Source organism: Colobus angolensis, unplaced genomic scaffold (assembly GCF_000951035.1).
Source record: "Colobus angolensis palliatus isolate OR3802 unplaced genomic scaffold, Cang.pa_1.0 Scaffold4, whole genome shotgun sequence".
In the NCBI taxonomy this organism is placed as follows: domain Eukaryota; kingdom Metazoa; phylum Chordata; class Mammalia; order Primates; family Cercopithecidae; genus Colobus; species Colobus angolensis.
Window position 1 is genome coordinate 13,055,682 of NW_012117376.1, and position 19,446 is coordinate 13,075,127.

Here is a 19,446-nt window from a genome sequence, read left to right on the forward strand (position 1 = left end):
CACTGCAACCTCTGCCTCCCAGGTTCAAGCGATTCTCCTGCCTCAGCCTCCTGAGTAGCTGGGATTACAGGCATGCACCACCACGCCCAGCTAATTTTGTTTTTTAGTAGAGACATAGTTTCTCCATGTTGGTCAGGCTGGTCTCAAATTCCCGACCTCAGGTGATCCGCCCGCCTCGGTTTCCCAAAGTGCTAGGATTACAGGCATTGAGCCACCGTGCCTGGCCAAGTTGTTTTAATGGCACAACTTCACATTCTTTGGGTAGAGGGTCTACTGGATCTCTAGCTCCCATCCCTACTCTCCAGAAAGCAAACTACGTGGGCTGTCATTTAGTCCACCTAAGCACAGGCAGGTGAACCTAGCAGCAGCCCTCTTCTTTGGTTTTGAAAAGAGTATTCTAACAGGAAATTTCTTTTTCTCATCAGGTAAGGAGAGCTGCTTTGAGAGGATTGTGTCAAGGTTTGGAAAGAAAGTCACATATGTAGTGATTGGAGATGGACGAGATGAAGAAATTGCAGCCAAACAGGTAACCGTGGTAAAGAAAAATAGTGTATGTGGTTGTACATCGTGTAATTAGAAAAAATGAGAAAAACTACAAAATCTTAGCAATCTATTATGCATTTATAGTATCTTCTCTTTCTTCCTCTCCCATTTTTCTTTAAAGAAAAAGAGGGTCTTTTTTTTCTCCAGATAGAGTTTTTCCTTTTAAGTTTTAGATCCATCCCTTCCTCTTCCTCCCTGTCCCTCAAGAATCTTAAAATCTTTAAGCCGTTCTACAGGGATCCCATCATTCAACCTGAGATGTGCCCCATCTTCAAAGACAGTGCTTTCTCAAGCATCAGACTTGACTGCAAAAAGGCTAATCTTTCTTTCTTTTCCATTATTCAAGTTCTCAGACAGTACAACCAATAGCTCTTTCTGTAGAGAACGTCTTTCCTTTTCCTTTGAGCCCTGGAAAGATTGCTCTGATGTTAACCCCATCACTATACAGGTCCCAACTTCAGGTCACCCTTTATTTATTTATTTATGTATTTTATTTTATTTTTTTGAGATGGAGTCTCACTCTGTCGCCCAGGCTGGAGTGCAGTGGCATGACCTCGGCTCACTGCAGCCTCTGCCTCCTGGATTCAAGCAATTCTCCTTCCTCAGCCTCCCAAGTAGCTGGGACTGTAGGCATCTGCCACCGTGCCCAACTAATTTTTGTATTTTTAGTAGAGACAGGGTTTCCCATATTGGCCAGGCTAGTCTCGAACTCCTGACTTTGTGATCCACCTGCCTCGGCCTCCCAGAGTGCTGGGATTACAGCCTTGAGCCACCACGCCCGGCCCAGGTCACCCCTTCTTGATATACAAAACAATAGTTGAAAGAATCTTGGCTATAGAACCTAAAATCCCATCTGTGTATCAGCTATGTGACTTTGAACAATTATCCTTATCTGCTAAATGGATCTGTAGAAGTTCTTTCCCTCCCTACCCCAATTTATTTTCTTCCAGCAACTCTATTTCTTAGACCTGGAGGCATTAGGTTGCCAGCTAGAACCAGCTGCCCTGATACTCTTCATCCAGTTAAGTAGAAATCTTAGCAACTATAATAAAGTATAAGATTGGTAATCAGTCGGCATTATTATCTCATGTTTCCGTTTGCCACTTTATGTAGCAATTCAGGGATCCTTATTTTTTCGCATATGTTATAAAGCTTTAATTCTAATGTGCTTCTTGTTGCCGTTTTTGGGAAAGACACTAGTGGGTATATGCATCAGTGTTTCCTGGTCTGAAGAAGGGTATGGGGGAGAGAAAGAACAACTCAAGTCATCAGCAGAGTTGGTAACTCTGAGCTAATGTCTAGAATCATCTACAGCATTGTGGCTGGGCACAGTGGCTCATGCCGATAATCCTAACACTTGGGGAGGCCGAGGCAGGCAAATCACCTGAGGTCAGGAGTTTGAGACCAGCCTGGCCAACATGGAGAAACTCCATCTCTACTAAAAATACAAAATTACTGGTCATGGTGGTGCACTCCTGTAATCCCAGCTACTCGGGAGGCTGAGGCACGAGAATTGCTTGAACCCTGAAGGCGGAGGTTGCAGTGAGCCGAGATTGCGCCACTGCACTCCAGCCTCGGCAGCAGAGCAAGACTCTGTCTCAAAAAAACAAAAAAAGTATATACCCATTGGAAAATGCCTTAGCACTTTATCCAGTTCAAGCTATACTCTGTGAAGGATCTTTTCTGCAGCCTTTCTGACAGAAGTCTCTCTAGTCCTTGCTTGAATATGCCCAAGGATGAGGGCACTGGTTCCCAGTAGCCTGTTCCACCGAGGGGTCAACCAAACTGTTAGGGCGTTCCCCCTTCTACTGAGCAAAAAGTTCTCTACCTTCATATACTAGGCTGGCATTCTTTTTTTTGTTTTGTTTTGTTTTTGAGATAGAGTCTCGCTCCATTGCCCAGGCTGGAGTGCAGTGGTATGATCTTGGCTCACTTCAGCCTCCGCCTCTGGGTTCAAGCAATTCTCATGCCTCAGCCTCCCAAGTAGCTAGGACTACAGGTGCCCACCACCACTCTCAGCTAATTTTTATATTTTCAGTAGAGACACCGTTTTGCTATGTTGGCCAGGCTGGTCTCAAACTCCTGACCTCAAGTGATCCACCCACCTTAGCCTCCCAAAGTGCTGGGATTGCAGGCATGAGCCACTGCACCTGGCCTCTAGTCTGGCATTCTTGAACATAACAAATCGGTTTCCTCTTCTGTATGTTAATAGCCTTTTAAATATTATGTGTGAGCAGCTAGCTTAAAAAACAACTAGGGTATATGCCAAAATAACTGTGTTCTAGGACCTCAATATTCTGAGTAATTTGGAACCAGTTTCAACTAGATGATAGGAACGTTAATCTCAGCTTCATAGAACATGGGTTCCAACACTTGGGTTTATCAAAGCCCTCCTTTAAAATATGGCCTCCACATGAGAATCACTTAAACCTGGGAGTGGAGGTTGTAGTGAGCCAAGGTAGCACCACTGCACCCCAGCCTGGGCAAAAGAGCGAGACTCTGTCTCAAAAAATATAAAAAATAAATTTAATTTAATTTTAAAATATGGCCTCCAGGCACAGTGGCTCATGCCTATAATCCCTAGCACTTTGGGAGGCCAAGGGTGGGAGGATTGCTTGAGCCCAGGAGTTCAAGACCAGCCTGGACAATATAGTGAGGCTTCATCTCTGCAAGAAATAAAGAATTAGCCAGGTGTAGTGGCACATGCCTTTAGTCCCAGCTACTTGGGAGGCTGAGGTGGGAGGATCACTTGGGCTCAGGGGGCCAAGGCTAGAGGGAGCCATGTTCATGCTACACTCCAGCCTGGGTGACAGAATAAGACCCTGTCTCAAAATAAAATAAAGAGTAAAATGTGGCCTCCAGAACAGCACACAGTATTCTGGACATGATTCTGACTACATAATATAATGGGATTATTATTTCCCAGATCTGTACATTCTCCATCTTGGACGTAGGTAAGATTTAGGTCTTGTAGTTCTGAAACTTACAAGAAATTAACCATCCATAAGACAATATAATCTTATATCAAATACTAATTTTTCACCTGGGCCATTTTATTTGATCCTTAAGACCCTGTATGATAACTGGAATGCCTGTAGTGCTGGGGTAAGAGGATTGCGTGAGCCCAGATTCAAGGCCACAGTAAGCTATAATCACACCACTGCCCTTCAGTCTGGGTGACACAGCAAGACCCTGTCTTCAAAATAATGGCTAGAACAGGTAATCTCTCAAAAGCACAAAGTACCACTGAAACTTATTAAAAATTTCTCACATTTACAAAGTGTGCAATGTACAAGGTCCTTATACATATGACTATTTGATCATTATTACAGCCCTGTGAGGCAGGGATAGATAGGGTTACCATATACCTTGGGGAGAGGTGTGCTGAGGAAAGAGTATGGGCAAATATTTAATATAAGCTCTCAGAAGAAGTTGGATTAACCAGCTATCCCCACTCTCTTCCAGCACAACATGCCTTTCTGGAGGATCACAAACCACGGAGACCTTGTATCCCTTCACCAGGCTTTAGAGCTTGATTTTCTCTAAGAACTGGAATGAGGAGCCTTCCCCTTGAGCTCCTTTTCACTCCTGAAGGGAGCTGGAGACTGGAACCAACTGAGAACTTTCTCTGTCTCTCTCTCTCTGTCTCTCTCTCTCTCTCTCTCTTCCTCTCTCTCTCTCTGTCTCTCCCTCACTCTCTCTCTGTCTCTCCCTCCCTCCTTCCCTCTCTCTGTCTGTCTTTATCCATGGAATGCTGGCGAGAACACAATCAGAACCAACAGCTGCAATTTTTGCTAAGAGTGAGCTGTAGCCCCGTGTTCATCTCCATACAGAAGCAGGAGACAGTTGGATAGACAGAACAATGGACTCACTGCAGCTACAGTGCTTTTAATTCTTCTGTGTTTTGTTTTTGTTTTTTTGTTTTTGTTTTTTTTCAAAAAATGAAAAAGAAAAGGAAATTCCTGGGGCAGAGTTGCACTCTTAGTCCATGACAAGATTGAGAATTACTCATAACTTGTGGTGATCAGATAAATGCAGCAGACTTTTATGATAACATCTCTTGCAGTCTTAGAGTCTCCTTAGCTTAGAATCTCACTTATTTCCAGCGAATGTGTATGTTATTTTTATAGGTAAGGGTCTGATTTCTGACACAGGTTTCTGCCACTTTCTTTTTCTAGCAAGAAAGTGTGTAAAGTCTTGAAAATAGTAATTGAAATACCTAAAATACCTCTCTGTGGCAGTAGCACCTCTATAGCTGCTCCAGTGGTCTGCTCTCTAGGATGATTCCTTTCCTGTTCTTCCGTCTCCTAGCTGGTGAACTGTGGGGCACTGAACACTGAGTAACTTTACACTTTGGCATTTCCCATCTAGAAGCCTTAGTCTTCTTTCCAGTCTCTTTTCCCTTTAGTCAAATGGCACAACCCCTAAAAACTCTTTCAGCTTGACTGCCATTCAGACTGTATCCCAGAAGGCTTAGCTTCCAAACTGGAGAGAAGGAACTAAAGTGTCTTATGAATTTCGGCTTCTTTGGCTCTTGAGACCGAAAGGATCTACCTGTTCCTCCTGCAGAGAAGTACGCATTTCCCATCAGATGCTCACCCCTGCAGTTTCTTCCTTCTTAGTCATCATAATGCTAGTTTCTTACCCCTTTCCTGCCCTCTGCACCTCATGTCCACCTCCAGGCAGCTCTGGCCAGTCCCCAGGTATTAGACCCAAGAAGTCAAATCAAATCTAAAAACATGCTTATAACTACATTTTGGCCAAAACTGCCAATGTATTTGACTTCCTTTGTGGAAGCCCTAAGCCATATGAAGGATGTCCCAGGTATATATTTACCCAGATCTCTGCCTGAAACTGAAGAGCAGATTGCTGTATTTAAATTTTCCCATGGAAAACACTGCTTCTCAAATCCCATTCTAAAGTAGGAAACCAGAAAGACTTTGCTGATTGTCGGGGGAGGGGAGGTACAGACAGGGTTTCACTTTGTTACCAAGGCTGGTCTCGAACACCTGGCCTCAAGCGATCCTCCCACCTTGGCCTCTCAAAGTGTTGGGATTATAGGCATGAGCCACTGCGCCCAGCCAGACTTTCCTGATTTAAATGAGAGTGCTGCATCATTCCCTACTTCATGGCCCAAAACTTAATCCTGGGCCAAATGCAGGAGCATCTCTCGACCTCTCGGCAGATTGGTGGGTGCACTAGTCACAGCCTTCCAGCCCAGCCATGATTGTTGGATGCCCCATCCCTCCAAGAGCAATTTGGGCATCTGCTCAGGCAGGATAAAATTCCCTAGAGCTGAGGAAGTTCAGCCTTTCCCAGGCTGCAAAGAGACAGATGATACGAGCATCTCAGATTGAGATGCAGGATTGGTCGGCAGAAGGAGGCATCGTTGACCAACCCCAGCTATCATTGCTTGTCGCCAGAGACTCTGCATACCCATTTCCAAAGATGTTGCAGCACAAAGAGGCAAGACTCCTTTCAATGCCAGGCCACCCGGATAGCAACAGAGAGAGGCTGGTATACACATTCCTTCAGAACTCATTGAAAAGTGCTCATGACTCACAATTTGAAGGAGTAAGTTTTTGCTGAGTAGCTGAAGTCAGTGCTCCTTTACTTAGCTGCCTCTTTGGCCTTGTTTCCTGTGGGGTTGGGAGGAGGGAGATGTAGTGTGAGGTAGGCCTTCTCTTGGTCTGTATTCAGCATAGTTCCTTAGATGCTGCTCTGCCTTGTTTGATGGTTGATCTTAGGAAGCTCTAGGTTTTACTCTGAAGCCTCAAAGCCTCCCCCTAATGCAGTATAGCTGCTGGGTTTTTGTCCTGGACAAAGGCCACGGCTGTTGTGCTGCGCTTCAGGTTTGTGAGGCTGCGGAGTGGTGCCCCACCATGCACACAAGCACACACAGATACTTCCCTCTCCACCCTTATGGGAGCTCTTTATTTTAGAATATAACTTGGACTCACTTTTATCAATGGCTTTTTTCCTCTTGCTCTGACTTCCTAGCTTAGCGCTTTCCAAAAGTAACTTGAACTTGACCAAGAGAGGTAAGGAGGCTGAGCAGAGCAATCTCTGCTCATTCCTGGTTGTTGCCACCCTCATTTAGATGGAAGAGAAAACAGGAGCTTCTTGGCTTTTCGCCAGAATGAATTGTCCAGGGAACATGGTGCTGTCTGTAATTACCCTGCCTTTTTCTCCGCCCCACACAAAAATCTGGAAAGGAAAGTAAGTGGGTAGGATTAAGAGCTGTTGGAAGTGGAGCACCAAAGGGCACCGTGAGTCCATTCATCAAGGGGAAGGCCCTCTTCATTCGAGTCCTCAAGAAATTAGCCAAAGGACGAGTCCTTCCCCAGCTGGGCATGGTGGGTTCTCTTTTTTTTTTTTTGAGGTGGAGTCTCGCTCTGTCACCCAGGCTGGAGTGCAGTGGCGTGATCTCTCAGCTCACTGCAACCTCTGCCTCCCAGGTTCAAGCGATTCTCCTACCTCAGCCTCCTGAGTAGCTGAGAATACAGGCACCCACCACCACGCCCAGCTAATTTTTGTATTTTTAGTAGAGATGGGGTTTCACCATGTTGACCAGGCTGTTCTCAAAACTCCTGACCTCAGGTGATCTGCTCGCCTCGGCCTCCCAAAGTGCTGGGATTACAGGCATGAGCCACCGCGCCCGGCCAGGCACTGTGGGTTCTACAAGATGGGTCTGTAATGTCACGGTGAGGGCTCTCTCTAGTAGTAGATCTGGAGTGAGGTGTGTCTTGGGTTGAGGAGGTGGCTTGACTTTCGAATGTAAAACTGACTGTGCCTTAGCATCACCCTGTCCAGTGCCCCTGGGGCAGCTGGTAGTGTCCAGAAGAATGGACACCTACTCCAGATTTAGATGCCTATCTGGGCTTTTGTTTGATTTGGGGTGTTCCTGTGTAGTGTAAAGCTAGTGAGTTGTCCCAAAAGACTGATGCCACAGCTTGTTCGTAGTTTACACAAACTCAGCTTTAAAGCTCCAGATAGAATCTGATTGACAGACTCTAGCTGCAGCATGTGGAGCTTCTAGATGTTTACTACCTTGAATGATGGTCAGTGTCACTGAACCACGGGGGAGAGGAGTATGGGGTAGAGCAATGGTCTAGGCTAACAAGTGGTGAGCTTAGGGTCTTCCTCTGACTCCTTACTCCTCAAGGAGGCAGTTAGGGTCCCTCTTAAGCAGGCTTCTATTTCTTACCACTAAATTGGTTTCCTTTTTCATCCAGAAGTTAGAACTCCCCAGATATTCACACTATAGGGTCTGAATTCCGAGATTCTAAAATATCTTAAACCACAAGAGAGAAAAGGTAGTGCTGCCCCAACCCCAGTCAGCAGGCCGTCTGTCCCTTCCTCTCCTGAGTCAGACAGCTCTGGCAAGCAAGGCTCCTTGGCTAGTTCCTAATGCACTGACAGGAGCCCTCCCATTAAGGACGACTTCTACTCAAACTGCGACTCTCCCTCTGGACTTCAGATGCCTCTGTTAGCAGGAAAAGGCATTGATCGGATTGGATCTATTTATGTGACTGCGGGCATTTGTGGCTGTAGAATCCGTGACCATAATGTTATATGTAATGGGAACTATCTTATAAACTTGAAAAAATAAAAGTTTTTATTTTCTATAGTTTGCTCCTGTGTCTTTTCTGAATAGGATCAGCATAGTTGCCCAGCTGTGTGGGGTCCTAATTAATGGCTTCATAAAAATTCTAAAGAGTTCATTAGAAAGATGTCACCCTTTCAGTAACTGGGTCATTTCACCAAAAAAGTAAAAACAAACCATTTGGTATAAATATACATGGAAAAATATTTTACAGTAATTTGCATGGGAGCATGTATTGTTTCTAAAATATACTTTGCTTTTAAAGTTTAGAACTGGAGTGAGAAAAGATTTCACTCGCTGCCAAATGCGCTGAAATTTAATTATTAAGGAGAGAAATCAGTACCTTGCCGCGCTGCACTTAAACCGCAAAAGCGCCGGGCGCGGTGGCTCAAGCCTGTAATCCCAGCACTTTGGGAGGCCGAGACGGGTGGATCACGAGGTCAGGAGATCGAGACCATCCTGGCTAACACGGTGAAACCCCGTCTCTACTAAAAAATACAAAAACTAGCCAGGCGAAGTGGCGGGCGCCTGTAGTCCCAGCTACTCAGGAGGCTGAGGCAGGAGAATGGCGTGAACCTGGGAGGCGGAGCTTGCCGTGAGCTGAGATCCGGCCACTGCACTCCAGCCTGGGCGACAGAGTGAGACTCCGTCTCAAAAAAAAAAAAAAACCCAAAAGCGATAAAACTAGCAAACTGATATTAGACCTCATTTGATTTGCCCTGATTTCATGTCACATCAACTACTTATTCTCATTTCATTTCTCTGATTTGGGTCTGGCTGCATCCCTCTGGTCTGGAAAACAGTCACGAAGCCTTTCTGCCTTTTAGTCAATGAAGGAAAACAGAATTGGGTTCTAGCTTCCAAGTACCATAAATGTCAGGCCATAAGATGTATTTTTCCAAAAATTCCCCAGAAAAGAGGAAGTTGCCTATTCTAGTAATTAAATGTTTTCCTCATTAGGTGCACATTAGTTTAAGCAAACCCGTTAGCTGCTATATCCTTACTCAGAAGTACAAATACTAGAAGTACTGATTTCCAAGCACAGAGGAGATAAACATCTCCATCTCTTCCTGCAATTTCAGGTGTGTGTGTATGTTTACATGTATTCAATTAGAAGAATGGTCCTTTGTTCTAAGATTGGTACATCCTTTTATGAGATGATAAAAATAAATGGTGGTAGTTTTTTTGTTGTTGTTTTGTCGTTGTTGTTGTTTTGAGACGGAGTTTTGCTTTTGTTGCGCAGACTGGAGTCCAGTGGCACCATGTTGGTCCGCCTCCCGTGTTCAGGCGATTCTCCTGCCTCAGCCTCCCGAGTAGCTGGGATTACAGGCATGCGCCACCACGCCTGGCTAATTTTGAATTTTTAGTAGAGATGGGGTTTCTCCATGTTGGTCAGGCTGGTCACAATCTCCCGACCTCAGGTGATCCACCCACCTTGGCCTCCCGAAGTACTGGGATTACAGGTGTGGGCCACCATGCCCAGCCAAATGGTGGTAGTCTTTAATGCCCTTCCTTTGTTAATTAAGTTTCAACCCTGTTGGCCATTTTATAGGTACATGATACTCAAAAGTCTGAAAATCACTAGACAGGATGATCTGCAGGATCCTTTCCGCCTCTAACCATTGCTTGTATGTAAAAGTCACTAGCATCGTCTTCCCAGATCCTCTCCCTGCCCCCACCCTTCATCTCTGGGTCTTTAGCTCCAGGCCAACAGAGTGGTTACAAGTGCTTCTTCATCCGTGGAATTCTGTTTGCATCATTCCTTCCATCACAGTGGTTCAAGCTACCAGTGACTCCAGGTTCTGCTCCTTCTCAGGACATTTATAGGCCACCCCCAAGTCACTGCTAACCAGCTTACCTGTTTTGCAGGAAGGCCTTCCCCAGCCATTCTATATAAAGTTGTAATTCCCACCCCCAACACACAAACACCTACTCTCTCTCCCTATCCCTTTCCCTTTTTCTTTCAGCACTTAACACTATCTGATATTCTAAATGTTTTACTTATCCTGGTTTTTGTGTCTCCACCAGAATAGTAGCAGAGCTGAGACTATTCTGGATCCCATCACAGCAGTGACTGGAACCTTTTCTTCTCTATCTCAAGTGACTTTTCTGTCCCTTGTTTCTCCAAACCACAGACCTCCTAGAACAGCAAAAGGTTCCACTTCCCCAGCACCATCACCCACCACATTCACATCCCCTAAGGCACCTCATTACTTAACGCCTCAGAGGTCCCAGCAAGACGACCTTTCTTTACCAGGCTCCTATATTCACTTCCTGGTCCTAAATGTGTGTGTGGCCACTCCTGCTGGGCCCAGCAGCAGAGCTGGTGGTGAAGAGGGATGCACTAAGCCCAGATCTGGATTCTTATCTCCAGCTGAGCTGTCAACCCCATGCTGGCTCACCAGCTCCTGAAACTTCAAACACGAGGTTGAGAAGCCCCACCTAAGCCAGACCTCTCTGTTCATGGACCTTGACTAATTTTGAGAGGTAGATTTTATGTCCCTGACCTCTTCCAGTTCAGGCTCTGAACTCCCTAAGAGATTTCGTTTGATGACACAGACTAGGTTGGAGGATTTCATGAGGCTTTAATCATAACCTAGTAATACTGTTAAAAACAACACGTCTGACACTTGCGGACACCCACAGGGACACACATTCTCTTCCTCTCTCACAGACTCTGAGGTAGGAGGTACACTGGCTAAGGAATAAAAAATACTCAGTGGTTGTACAAGGCTCAGACCAGGCTCACAAGGCTCTTGGTTGAAAAGCAGCCCCTTGAGAGCAGGAGCAGAGGCCAGGCCAGCTTCACTGAGATCCCAGAGGTTCTGACTGGGGCCACCCAGAGTTGGGCATCCCTGGCTTCTGGCATTTGAGATCTAAGCCAGGACTGGTTGGTGCAAGTCGGGGATGAAGCTGGGGTGGTAGCTGGTCTTGTTCCAGGTTGCAAGGACAGAGTGATGTTCCTGGCACATAAACTGCTCTCCAGGATGATTTGTTTCATGAATTGAATGAATGGTGTGGGGGAGGGGAGGAAGAATTCTAGAGGACAGCCCCTGTGGTCTTCTAGCCCAGGATAGGGGAGCGAAGGGGTGGGGCAGCACCTATACCAGTCATTTTAGAGGTGGCCAGGGAGGTGGAAGTTTTGGGGCACCAGCTATACCAATGGCAGGGGGAAAAGAAAAGGTAGTCTTCTTTCCTCCCAAAGTGTCTTGTACATAACTGGGGCTCTTGACCCTGCAGGGCCCAGCCTTTCTCATCTTGTTCACTGTGAACTCCTTGAAGGCAGGCCTCTGCCCCACTCAGCACCATCCCTGGTGCCCGGCCCAGCACAGGCGTCCCATTATTGCTGAGTGCATGGAGGCCACAGCAGCATCATTAGCTTATCCTCACCTGCCTTCTGCCAGCAGAGTCACTCTCCATCTCTGCCAGCTGGGTCTGATCCTGCTTCAAAGGACGCCATTCACGTCTCCCTTCACTGTCGAAGCAGCCTCATCCTTAGCCTTGGGGAAAAAGTTCTGTGCTAACTGGGTCATGCGCCTGTTCTGAGGCAACTGATGCCTCTCTGGGGAAAGTAGACTCCGGGCCCCGTCTACCTGGTCAGGGTCAGGCTTCCAGCAGCAGCTAGGGTGCAGCCAGCGGTAGTACACAAGCCGCAGAGCCAGGCCCAGAAAGAAGCAGCCGTATCCCACAGGCAGCCACAGCTGCAGTGGAATCCCGCTGGGCAGCCAGGAGCTATGAGTCATCCAGGTGACCACCAGGAGAATGCTGTCAATCAGGAGGAAGGCGAAGTGGATGGTGGCCCGGCCTAGGGTGTGGCCCTCAGCCACATTGAACCAGGAGAAATAGAGGATGGTGGCCACCGTCACCCGGTACAGCCACTCGGAGCTGGGGTCCGGCATAAAGTCTGTGCCCTGAAGCCAGACCCAGAGCAGCAGTACCAGCCACAGGCCCAGGAAGTGCAGGGCCACATAGCTGGGGAAGAGGGCTGAGAACAGGGCCACAGCCAGGACTCGGGGCCACAGCAGCAGCAGGTTCCACAGGAAGTAGATCACGGAGGAGCCCAGGCCCAGGAGGGGCTTGGAGGGGAGGCAGGTGCGCAAGGCCCGGTGGTAGTCGAGCAGTGCCCACGAGATGCCCAGGAAGGACGTGCAGATGCCAAACCCTGCAAAGAGTAGGAGAGAACAGTGAGTCCTGGGGCCAGCCTGCTTGGCATTCCCCAGGGGTCGCAGGTACCGTGGGGCCCCTCCCAGAAACCCTGGAGTAGGTATCGGAATCCCTCATTTGTTGAAAGCAAATCTGCAGCTGGAGAGGACCCAGTGAGTTCCCGTAACCAAAAACAAAGCTATGACTCCTAATATAGAGCCTGCCCCTCACCAGCAGTGCTTTGCTGCGCAGGTGGTATTGGTCAAAGATAAGAGGGTGTGACTTCTGGCCCACCCAGCACTCAGCACCCCTGGGCCTTGGCTGCACCCTGGGCATCTTCCAGGGCCCCATAACCCTTTCTTTCTGGGAAGAACACAAGCCTTTCTTGTGTCTGAAAATCAACAGCCTCAATTCCCTCTTTCTTAATCTCAAAAAGGGAGTAGAAAATCCCATGGGGTGGCCACAGGCTCTGGCTAAAGCTGCCCTCAGGGCCAGGAGAGATGTCCCTGCTGTGTGGACAGAAAGTCTCCCCACTTCCCTCCCCTCTCCTCCAAGACCAGAGGCCATCAGACTGACCCCTGGTCTTGATTTTCCAAGATCCAGAAGTTTGCAGCAGGGGTCCTAGGGTCCTATCCCACCTCCTGGTTGCCAGTCCTGGAGCAGAAGCACAAGGGCCTCCAGGGAGGGACGGAAGTGGCACCAGCACGTCTCCCGACTGCTTCCTCCCCTGTTCCTGTCCACCGCAGACAGATGTTTACTGGGAACCTATTAGGTGCCCAGAACCCACTCCTAGCCTGGAAACAGATCTGTGCCCATTAGCCTCGCCCAGGTCTCAGCAGGGCTGATGTTTTTCCAGGTTGCCCAGCATGCCACCTTCCGTGACCTTGACAAGCTCCGCCCAGGCTGTTAGGTAGCCAGAAGCACATGCCCCACTTCCGCTGCCTACTCCTCCATTACCCCACAGGCCCCAGCTTGAAGAGCCCCTGGAGTCACCCACCCTGGCCCCACGCCACCCACTCAGCTGTGTCAGGTATCCCTGTAACATGCCACCCACCTCTGTCTGGAGTCTCATTACACAGTAATTATCTATTTCCTTATCTCTGAGCTCCTCCAGGGTAGAAAACAGACTCTGCTCACTTGGGATCCCCCAGCAGCCCCAGTACCTGGCACATAACAGCAGCGAAAGAGATGTTTGCTAAATAAAAAGTAGGGAAAATCTGTCTTTCCCCCTTACCCCCTGCCACACTCGCAGTGCAGACTGTCTGCACTTGGCCCTGGTTCTAGACACCCCCAACCCTCAACAGACAAAAGCACGTGCCCAGTGAGTGCCCAGTGACCCAGGGCAAGTCACTCACCTTTCTGCACCTCTCTAAAAATGGAGCTCAATAGAGCACAAACCTACAGGACTGCTGTGAACTTGAGCAGTGATGACTGTAAGCGCTTCCCACAGGGCCTGGCTAATAGCTGGCACTCAATTGTGACAGCTGCTATTACTGTTTTTTCAATCAATATATAGACTCAGACTAGCAAGACGAAAGGGCCCTTGGAGATCGAATCCAACCTCCATCTTCCACAGGAAGGCTCTCCGGGTCACACAGCGAGTGACGGTAGAGTGAGGACTGCTTCTTTGAGAGACTGTGGCATTTATGGCAGGGGTGGAGGAAGGCAAAGGGGAAGGCTTGGACCCTGAATTGGATGTGAGTCGGGGCCCTATTTAGCTTGGCCACTGCCTGGGTCTGTGAAAATGGGCAATTCGCTTTCCTTTTATGGACAAAAACCCTCCCAAAGCTCCTCACTATAAACTTCACCCTTGCTTAGGGGGCCCTGTGAGCCTCTGCCACCTGCCTCTCCCTTTTCCAGTCACTCAACACGTTGTACCCTAGCTACTTGTTTTAGTCTATTATCCTGGCAGGGCAGGCGCTGGGTTCATCTTGTTCACTGCTGTGTCCCCAGCACAGTAACAGGCACAGAAGAGATGCACAATGAAAGCCTGACTGGATGAAGGCATTCAATATATTGTTTCTTGTTTCTTTTTTAAAATTTGGAAGAGATGAGGTCTCACTGTGTTACCCAGGATGGCCTCCACCTCTGGCCTCAAGCCACCTGTGCACCTTGGCCTCCCAACATATGAAATTGTTTCTTAACTAAAAAGTTACCTACGCTGCATCAGGCACCTTACACACTTTGTTATCTTCAAAATTATAAAAATTACAATTAAGACTTCTGGGCCAGGCACAGTGGCCGACACCTGTAATCCCAGCACCTTAGGAGACTGAGGTGCGGTTACTTGAGCTCAGGAGTTCAAGACCAGCCTGGGTAACAAAGTGAGACCTCGTCTCTACAAAAAAGAAAAGAAAAGGAAAGGAAAGGGAAAGGGAAAGGGAAAGGAAGGAAAGGAAAGGAAAGGAAAGAAAGATTAGCCAGCATGGTGACACACACCTGTAGTCCCAGCTACTCAGGAGGCTGAGACAGGAGGATCACCTGAGCCTGGGAGGTCGAGGCTGCAGTGAACCATGATCAGGCCGCTGTACTCCACTATGGGCGATGACAGAATGAGACTGTACCAGGAACTTGTGTACCAGGAAATGGACTTTCTTTGCATCACCTCACTCAATCCTTTCATCAACCTTATGAGGCAGGAGGATTTAAGTCCATTTTTCAAATGAGAACGAGCATACTCAGAGAGGTCAAGGCATTTGTCCAAACTCAAACAGCTGCAGAGTGACTTTACGTTTCAAGCCAGATCCGCCTGACTAAAGCCTGTTCTCCTGTTTTCTAAGCAGCCTCTATAAAAGAATAAAAACAGTTCCGACATTTGAGAGAGACCCCCCCAAGCCACGACAGGGGGGCCGGCCACTGGCCTTCACTCACACTGGTAGTACTCAGCCCGGCCGCTCTGCAGCATAATGGCCAGCACCAGCGTGAGCTGTGGTGCCGTCTCCAAGAAGGTCTCGAAGAGCCGCAGCATGCTGATGTCCAGGGAGAGGAAGTCGGCGTAGGCCAAGTCAAACTCAGAGGGCTCCTCCTGCTGCCATAGCAGCAGCCCCTGGCGCAGCTCCTGCACGCACCTAGGCACCATACACAAATGTTCAGAGGGCCAGGTTAGTGTCCTGTGAATTCCTCAGCCTCCCACCCATCTAATGAATGGACACAGGCCCCAACCTGGCTCCTCACATCCATGCTATGGGACCGTCGGCCATGTCCTAACCTCACTGAACTTGTTTCATCTGGAAAATGGGGATCGAGGCCAGGTGCGGTGGCTCACGCCTGTAATCCCAGCACTTTGGGAGGCCAAGGTGGGCTGATCACAAGGGCAGGAGATCGAGACCATCCTGGCTAACACGGTGAAGCCTTGCCTCTACTAAAAATACAAAAATTGCTGGGTGTGGTGGTGCACGCCTGTAGTCCCAGCTACTCAGGAGGCTGAGGCAGGAGAATCTCTTAAATCTGCAAGGCGGAGGTTACAGTGAGCTGAGATCGTGCCACTGCACTCCAGCCTGGTGACAGAATGAGACTCCGTCTCAAAAAAAAAAAAAAAAGGGGGGGGCGATCAATACACCTTCTACTCTGGCTGGCTAAGCACTGTCCTAAGCTCATCACAAACCTTGTCCTGTTTACTTCTCACAAAAGCCCATTTTACAAATGGGGAAACAGGATCAAGAAGCTAATAAGGTCTGGGGGCAGTGGCTCGCGCCTGTAATCCCAACACTTTGGCACACCAAGGCAAGAGGTTCACTGGAGACCAGGAGTTTGAGACCACCCTGGGCAACACAGCACGCCCCATCTCTACAAAGAATTTTTTTAATTAGTTGGGCATGGTGGTACAAGCCTGTAGTCCAAGCTACTCAGGAGGCTGACGCAGGAGGATTGTTTGAATCCAGGAGTTCAAGGCCACTGTGAGCCATGATTGTGCTACTGCACTCCAGCCCAGGCAACAGAGGCCCTTTTTTTTTTTTTTTTTGGAGACAGAGTCTCACTCTGTCACCCAGGCTAGAGTGCAGTGGCACAAACTCGGCTCACTGCAACCTCCACCTCCCAGGTTCAAGCGATTCTCCTGCCTTGGCCTCCGGAATAGCTGGGATGCTGGGATTACAGGCATGCACCACCACACCTGGCTAATTTTTGTATTTTTAGTAGAGATGAGCTTTTGCCATATTCGGCAGGCTGGTCTCGAACTCCTGACCTCAAGTGATCTTGCTTCCCAGACTGCTAGGATTACAGGCATGAGCCACCAAGCCTGACCAGACCCTGCCTCTTTAAAAAAAAAAAAGCAAACAAAAAATTATAAGCAGCTAATAAGTACTGGAATGAGGATTTGGATCCAAACCTGAATTGGAAAGGCATGCTATAAAGTTGCCTGAGGCAGTAGTTCTCAAACTTCAGTGTGCCCAAGATCTCCTGGGATCCTGTGGGCAAGATGACATTTGCCTCTTGGGCACTTCTGGGCACAGGCCAGATGGAATCAGACTCTGCCTTGCCCCAGCCACACCGGGGAGGGGCTGGAGGAGGGTTAGATTGGAAGGAGGGATCCCATTTAAGAGGCTGGCCTGAGTGGTTAAGGATGGAGATTGGGGCAGAGTTAGGAGAGTCCAGAAGTTGGACAGACAGGCCTGGGGTACCGAAAGGCATGAAGAGTAAGTGGAGGATGCACCAAGGACCCTCCACCCAGAACTCTGCTCTCAGTTGCCTATTGGGAGGGAACCCCGTTCGCTCATTACAAGCTCATTCACCAGACGTGTACTGTCACTTCCCCTGGAAGGGCCCAGGAACACACTGAGGAGCAGCCAGGCAGGGCGGACCGGGCTTCTCCCTCAGCGGGAGCCTTTGCCCATGGTCCCCCAGTGACCTGGCAGAGGCCCCGGCCTCGGCCTGTTCACATGCAGGAACAGAGACCCCGTTTCCAAAGCCAAAGCCAAAAAGCCAGTACAGTCTGCCTGACTGCAGCTCAGCAGAAATACAGGCAACGAAGATGCACAGCTCATGGAGGCCTGCCCAGGATTTAACAACTGCACCCCTTCATGCCCACCCGGGGTTTTCTGATATTTCTACAATCCCTCAGGCAAAACTGCCACATTCAAAGCTCCTCTCCTCCACTCCTGGAGACCCCGTGCAACTTTGTCAAAGCAAGATCTCACAAGTTTGTAAAAATGGATTCAAGAGCGGATCCTGGCCCCGGCCACCCCATCCCAACCCACACCACCCTCTGCCCTGACTTCATCACATGCCTTCGACCCCTGGGTTTGTTTCCCCATCTCTACGAGGCTCCACCAGGTCCAAACAGGAGCAGAATCCACACACATTTTCCAAGACCCAGCCTGTGCCCAACCCTGGTTGGCTCCACGGTTGTGGATGAGTCAGAGGCCATCTCTGCCCTCTTGCTGGGTCTGGAGTGGGAAGAATACAACCAGGCAGACAGGGTGAGAGGCGGCCTTTGTGAGGGACAAGCGCTGTCGCGGGGTCAGGGCTGCTGAAACTCGCAGGGAGGCCCAGGTCATCATGAAGCGAGCTGAGGTTGCTGAGTGCTCACTCTGAGCCAGGGCAGTGGCCAGTTGTCATTTCACTTCTTCACCAAACAGGCAGACGCTAATCCCCATCCCAACGGGAACAGCAACCAAACAGCCCCACTGAGCGGTCAGTGCCTTCCCAAGGCCCTGCCCGTGCTGAAACATGGGGTGCTGAACTGAGTCCGCAGCCCCTGCCATTACAGGCCAGGCACTGTGCCAGGCACTTTCTCACTCTTTCGCTCACTCCTCACAATAGGCCTGCCCGTCACATCTGTCTCAGGCTGACTACCGCCTTTCTATGGAGGAGGAAACTGAGGCTCAGAGAAATGTAGAAGTGAGGTGAGAGAGGTCAAAGCCCGAAGTGGATCCCTGAGAGGTCTGACTTCAAAGCCCATGCACCTCCCTTTCTTCCCTGGGCCTCAGTTTCTTCGCCTGTGCCAGGAAAGCTAGGGCTAGGATGAAGGCAGTCCACCCGGATTCCCTTTCCATAAAGGGTTGCACGCTCACCTGTAGGCCAGGCGCCCACAGGACTTGGCTCCCTCTCCTAGTCCCCTTCCCGGCACATGACGTGTCACCTGTACAGGTGACCCAGCTGACGCAGGTGCTGAGCTCCGACACTCCTCCCCTCCCGGGGCGAAGCACTCACCTGTACAAGTAACCCAGCTGCAGGAGATGCAGCAGCGCCAGGCAGCGGGGCGGGGGCTGTGACTCATGCAGGCCGGCAGGGTCAGCGCGCAGCCAGAGCCAGCTGAAGAGCTGCAGCGCCACCGAGGCCAGGCCCAACAGCGCCAGCACCAGCGCCGCCCACAGGTAGCAGCCGTCGAGCGCATACTGGACGGCGGCCCACAGGTCTGCGCCCAGGTCGAGCAGGAAGGCGGCGGTGCCCAGCACGCACAGGACCAGGTCCCGAAGGAGGGCGGCGCGGGACGACCAGGGCATGGCCCTCCAGCCTCTGCCCTCTCCTGCTCCTCTGCGGTTGGGGCCTGCCCTCAGGGTCCGGGGTTGCCAAAGCAGGAAGGAGGCCGGCGCAGCCCTCGGGGCGGCCCGGGGCGGGGACCTGCTGGGCGGGACTTCCCCGTCCCGCCCCGTCCGGGGAGGAGCGAGGCCCGCGGTTGCCCCGGTCCCCCACCCGAACCCTCCCGTGACCTAAATGCCGCTCGATACTCTGCTCCCACCGCCAGCCCAGGGGTCCCCCGACCCAGCCCAGCCAAGACCGCTAGGCCTGAAGACTGACTGCCCTTCGCTTCGCAGACTTCAAATGGCCTAGTTTTAAGTTTGAGGCGCCCGGAGGCCCAAGAAAGCGAGAGGGCGGGGAGACTAGAGCCTGGACTGGGGCTGCGATCCCTCACACCTGCATTGTTGCAAAACAAAACAACGAAACGCCAAAGGCACATCTCATCCCTAAGTGCGGGACTTTGCAACAATGCGTGCGCCTCGATCCGGGGATACACGGAGAGCACGGGGCGTGGGTTCACGCCGGCGATCCGAGTCGGGGGAGGGCGGGCGTTAGGTTCCCGCAAATGAGTTAACCTCATTTCCATACGAAAAGGAATAGAGGCCGGGCGCGGTGACTCACGCCTGTGATCCCAATATTTTGGGAGGCTCAGGCGGGAGGATCACCTGCGGTCAGGAGTTCGAGACCAGCCTGGC

At 50.0% G+C, this 19,446-nt stretch overlaps 2 protein-coding genes across 6 annotated transcripts in view; one reads left to right on the plus strand and one right to left on the minus strand.

The window, feature by feature from the left end:
- EYA3 (EYA transcriptional coactivator and phosphatase 3) overlaps nt 1–8,173 on the plus strand; it is a 122,292-nt gene extending 114,119 nt beyond the window's left edge. For 3 of the 5 annotated variants that reach the window (XM_011955525.1, XM_011955528.1, XM_011955529.1), the window contains 2 exons: nt 426–526; nt 4,009–8,173. In XM_011955525.1, coding sequence (XP_011810915.1) covers nt 426–526; nt 4,009–4,089 — 182 coding nt within the window. In that variant the 3' untranslated portion in view covers nt 4,090–8,173. Of the gene's footprint in view, nt 1–425; nt 527–1,493; nt 1,611–4,008 lie in introns of those variants that run through there. The other 2 variants (XM_011955527.1, XM_011955526.1) reach the window with 2 other exon arrangements.
- A 2,541-nt stretch (nt 8,174–10,714) lies between these two features.
- On the minus strand, nt 10,715–19,349 carry XKR8 (XK, Kell blood group complex subunit-related family, member 8). Its single transcript, XM_011955532.1, has 3 exons — nt 18,443–19,349; nt 15,164–15,360; nt 10,715–12,311 (listed from the first exon to the last, which is right to left on the minus strand). The coding sequence occupies exons 1-3, from the start codon at nt 18,733–18,735 to the stop codon at nt 11,596–11,598; spliced, it is 1,206 nt and encodes a 401-aa protein (XP_011810922.1). The 5' UTR covers nt 18,736–19,349; the 3' UTR covers nt 10,715–11,595.
- Between the last annotated feature and the right edge of the window lie 97 nt (nt 19,350–19,446).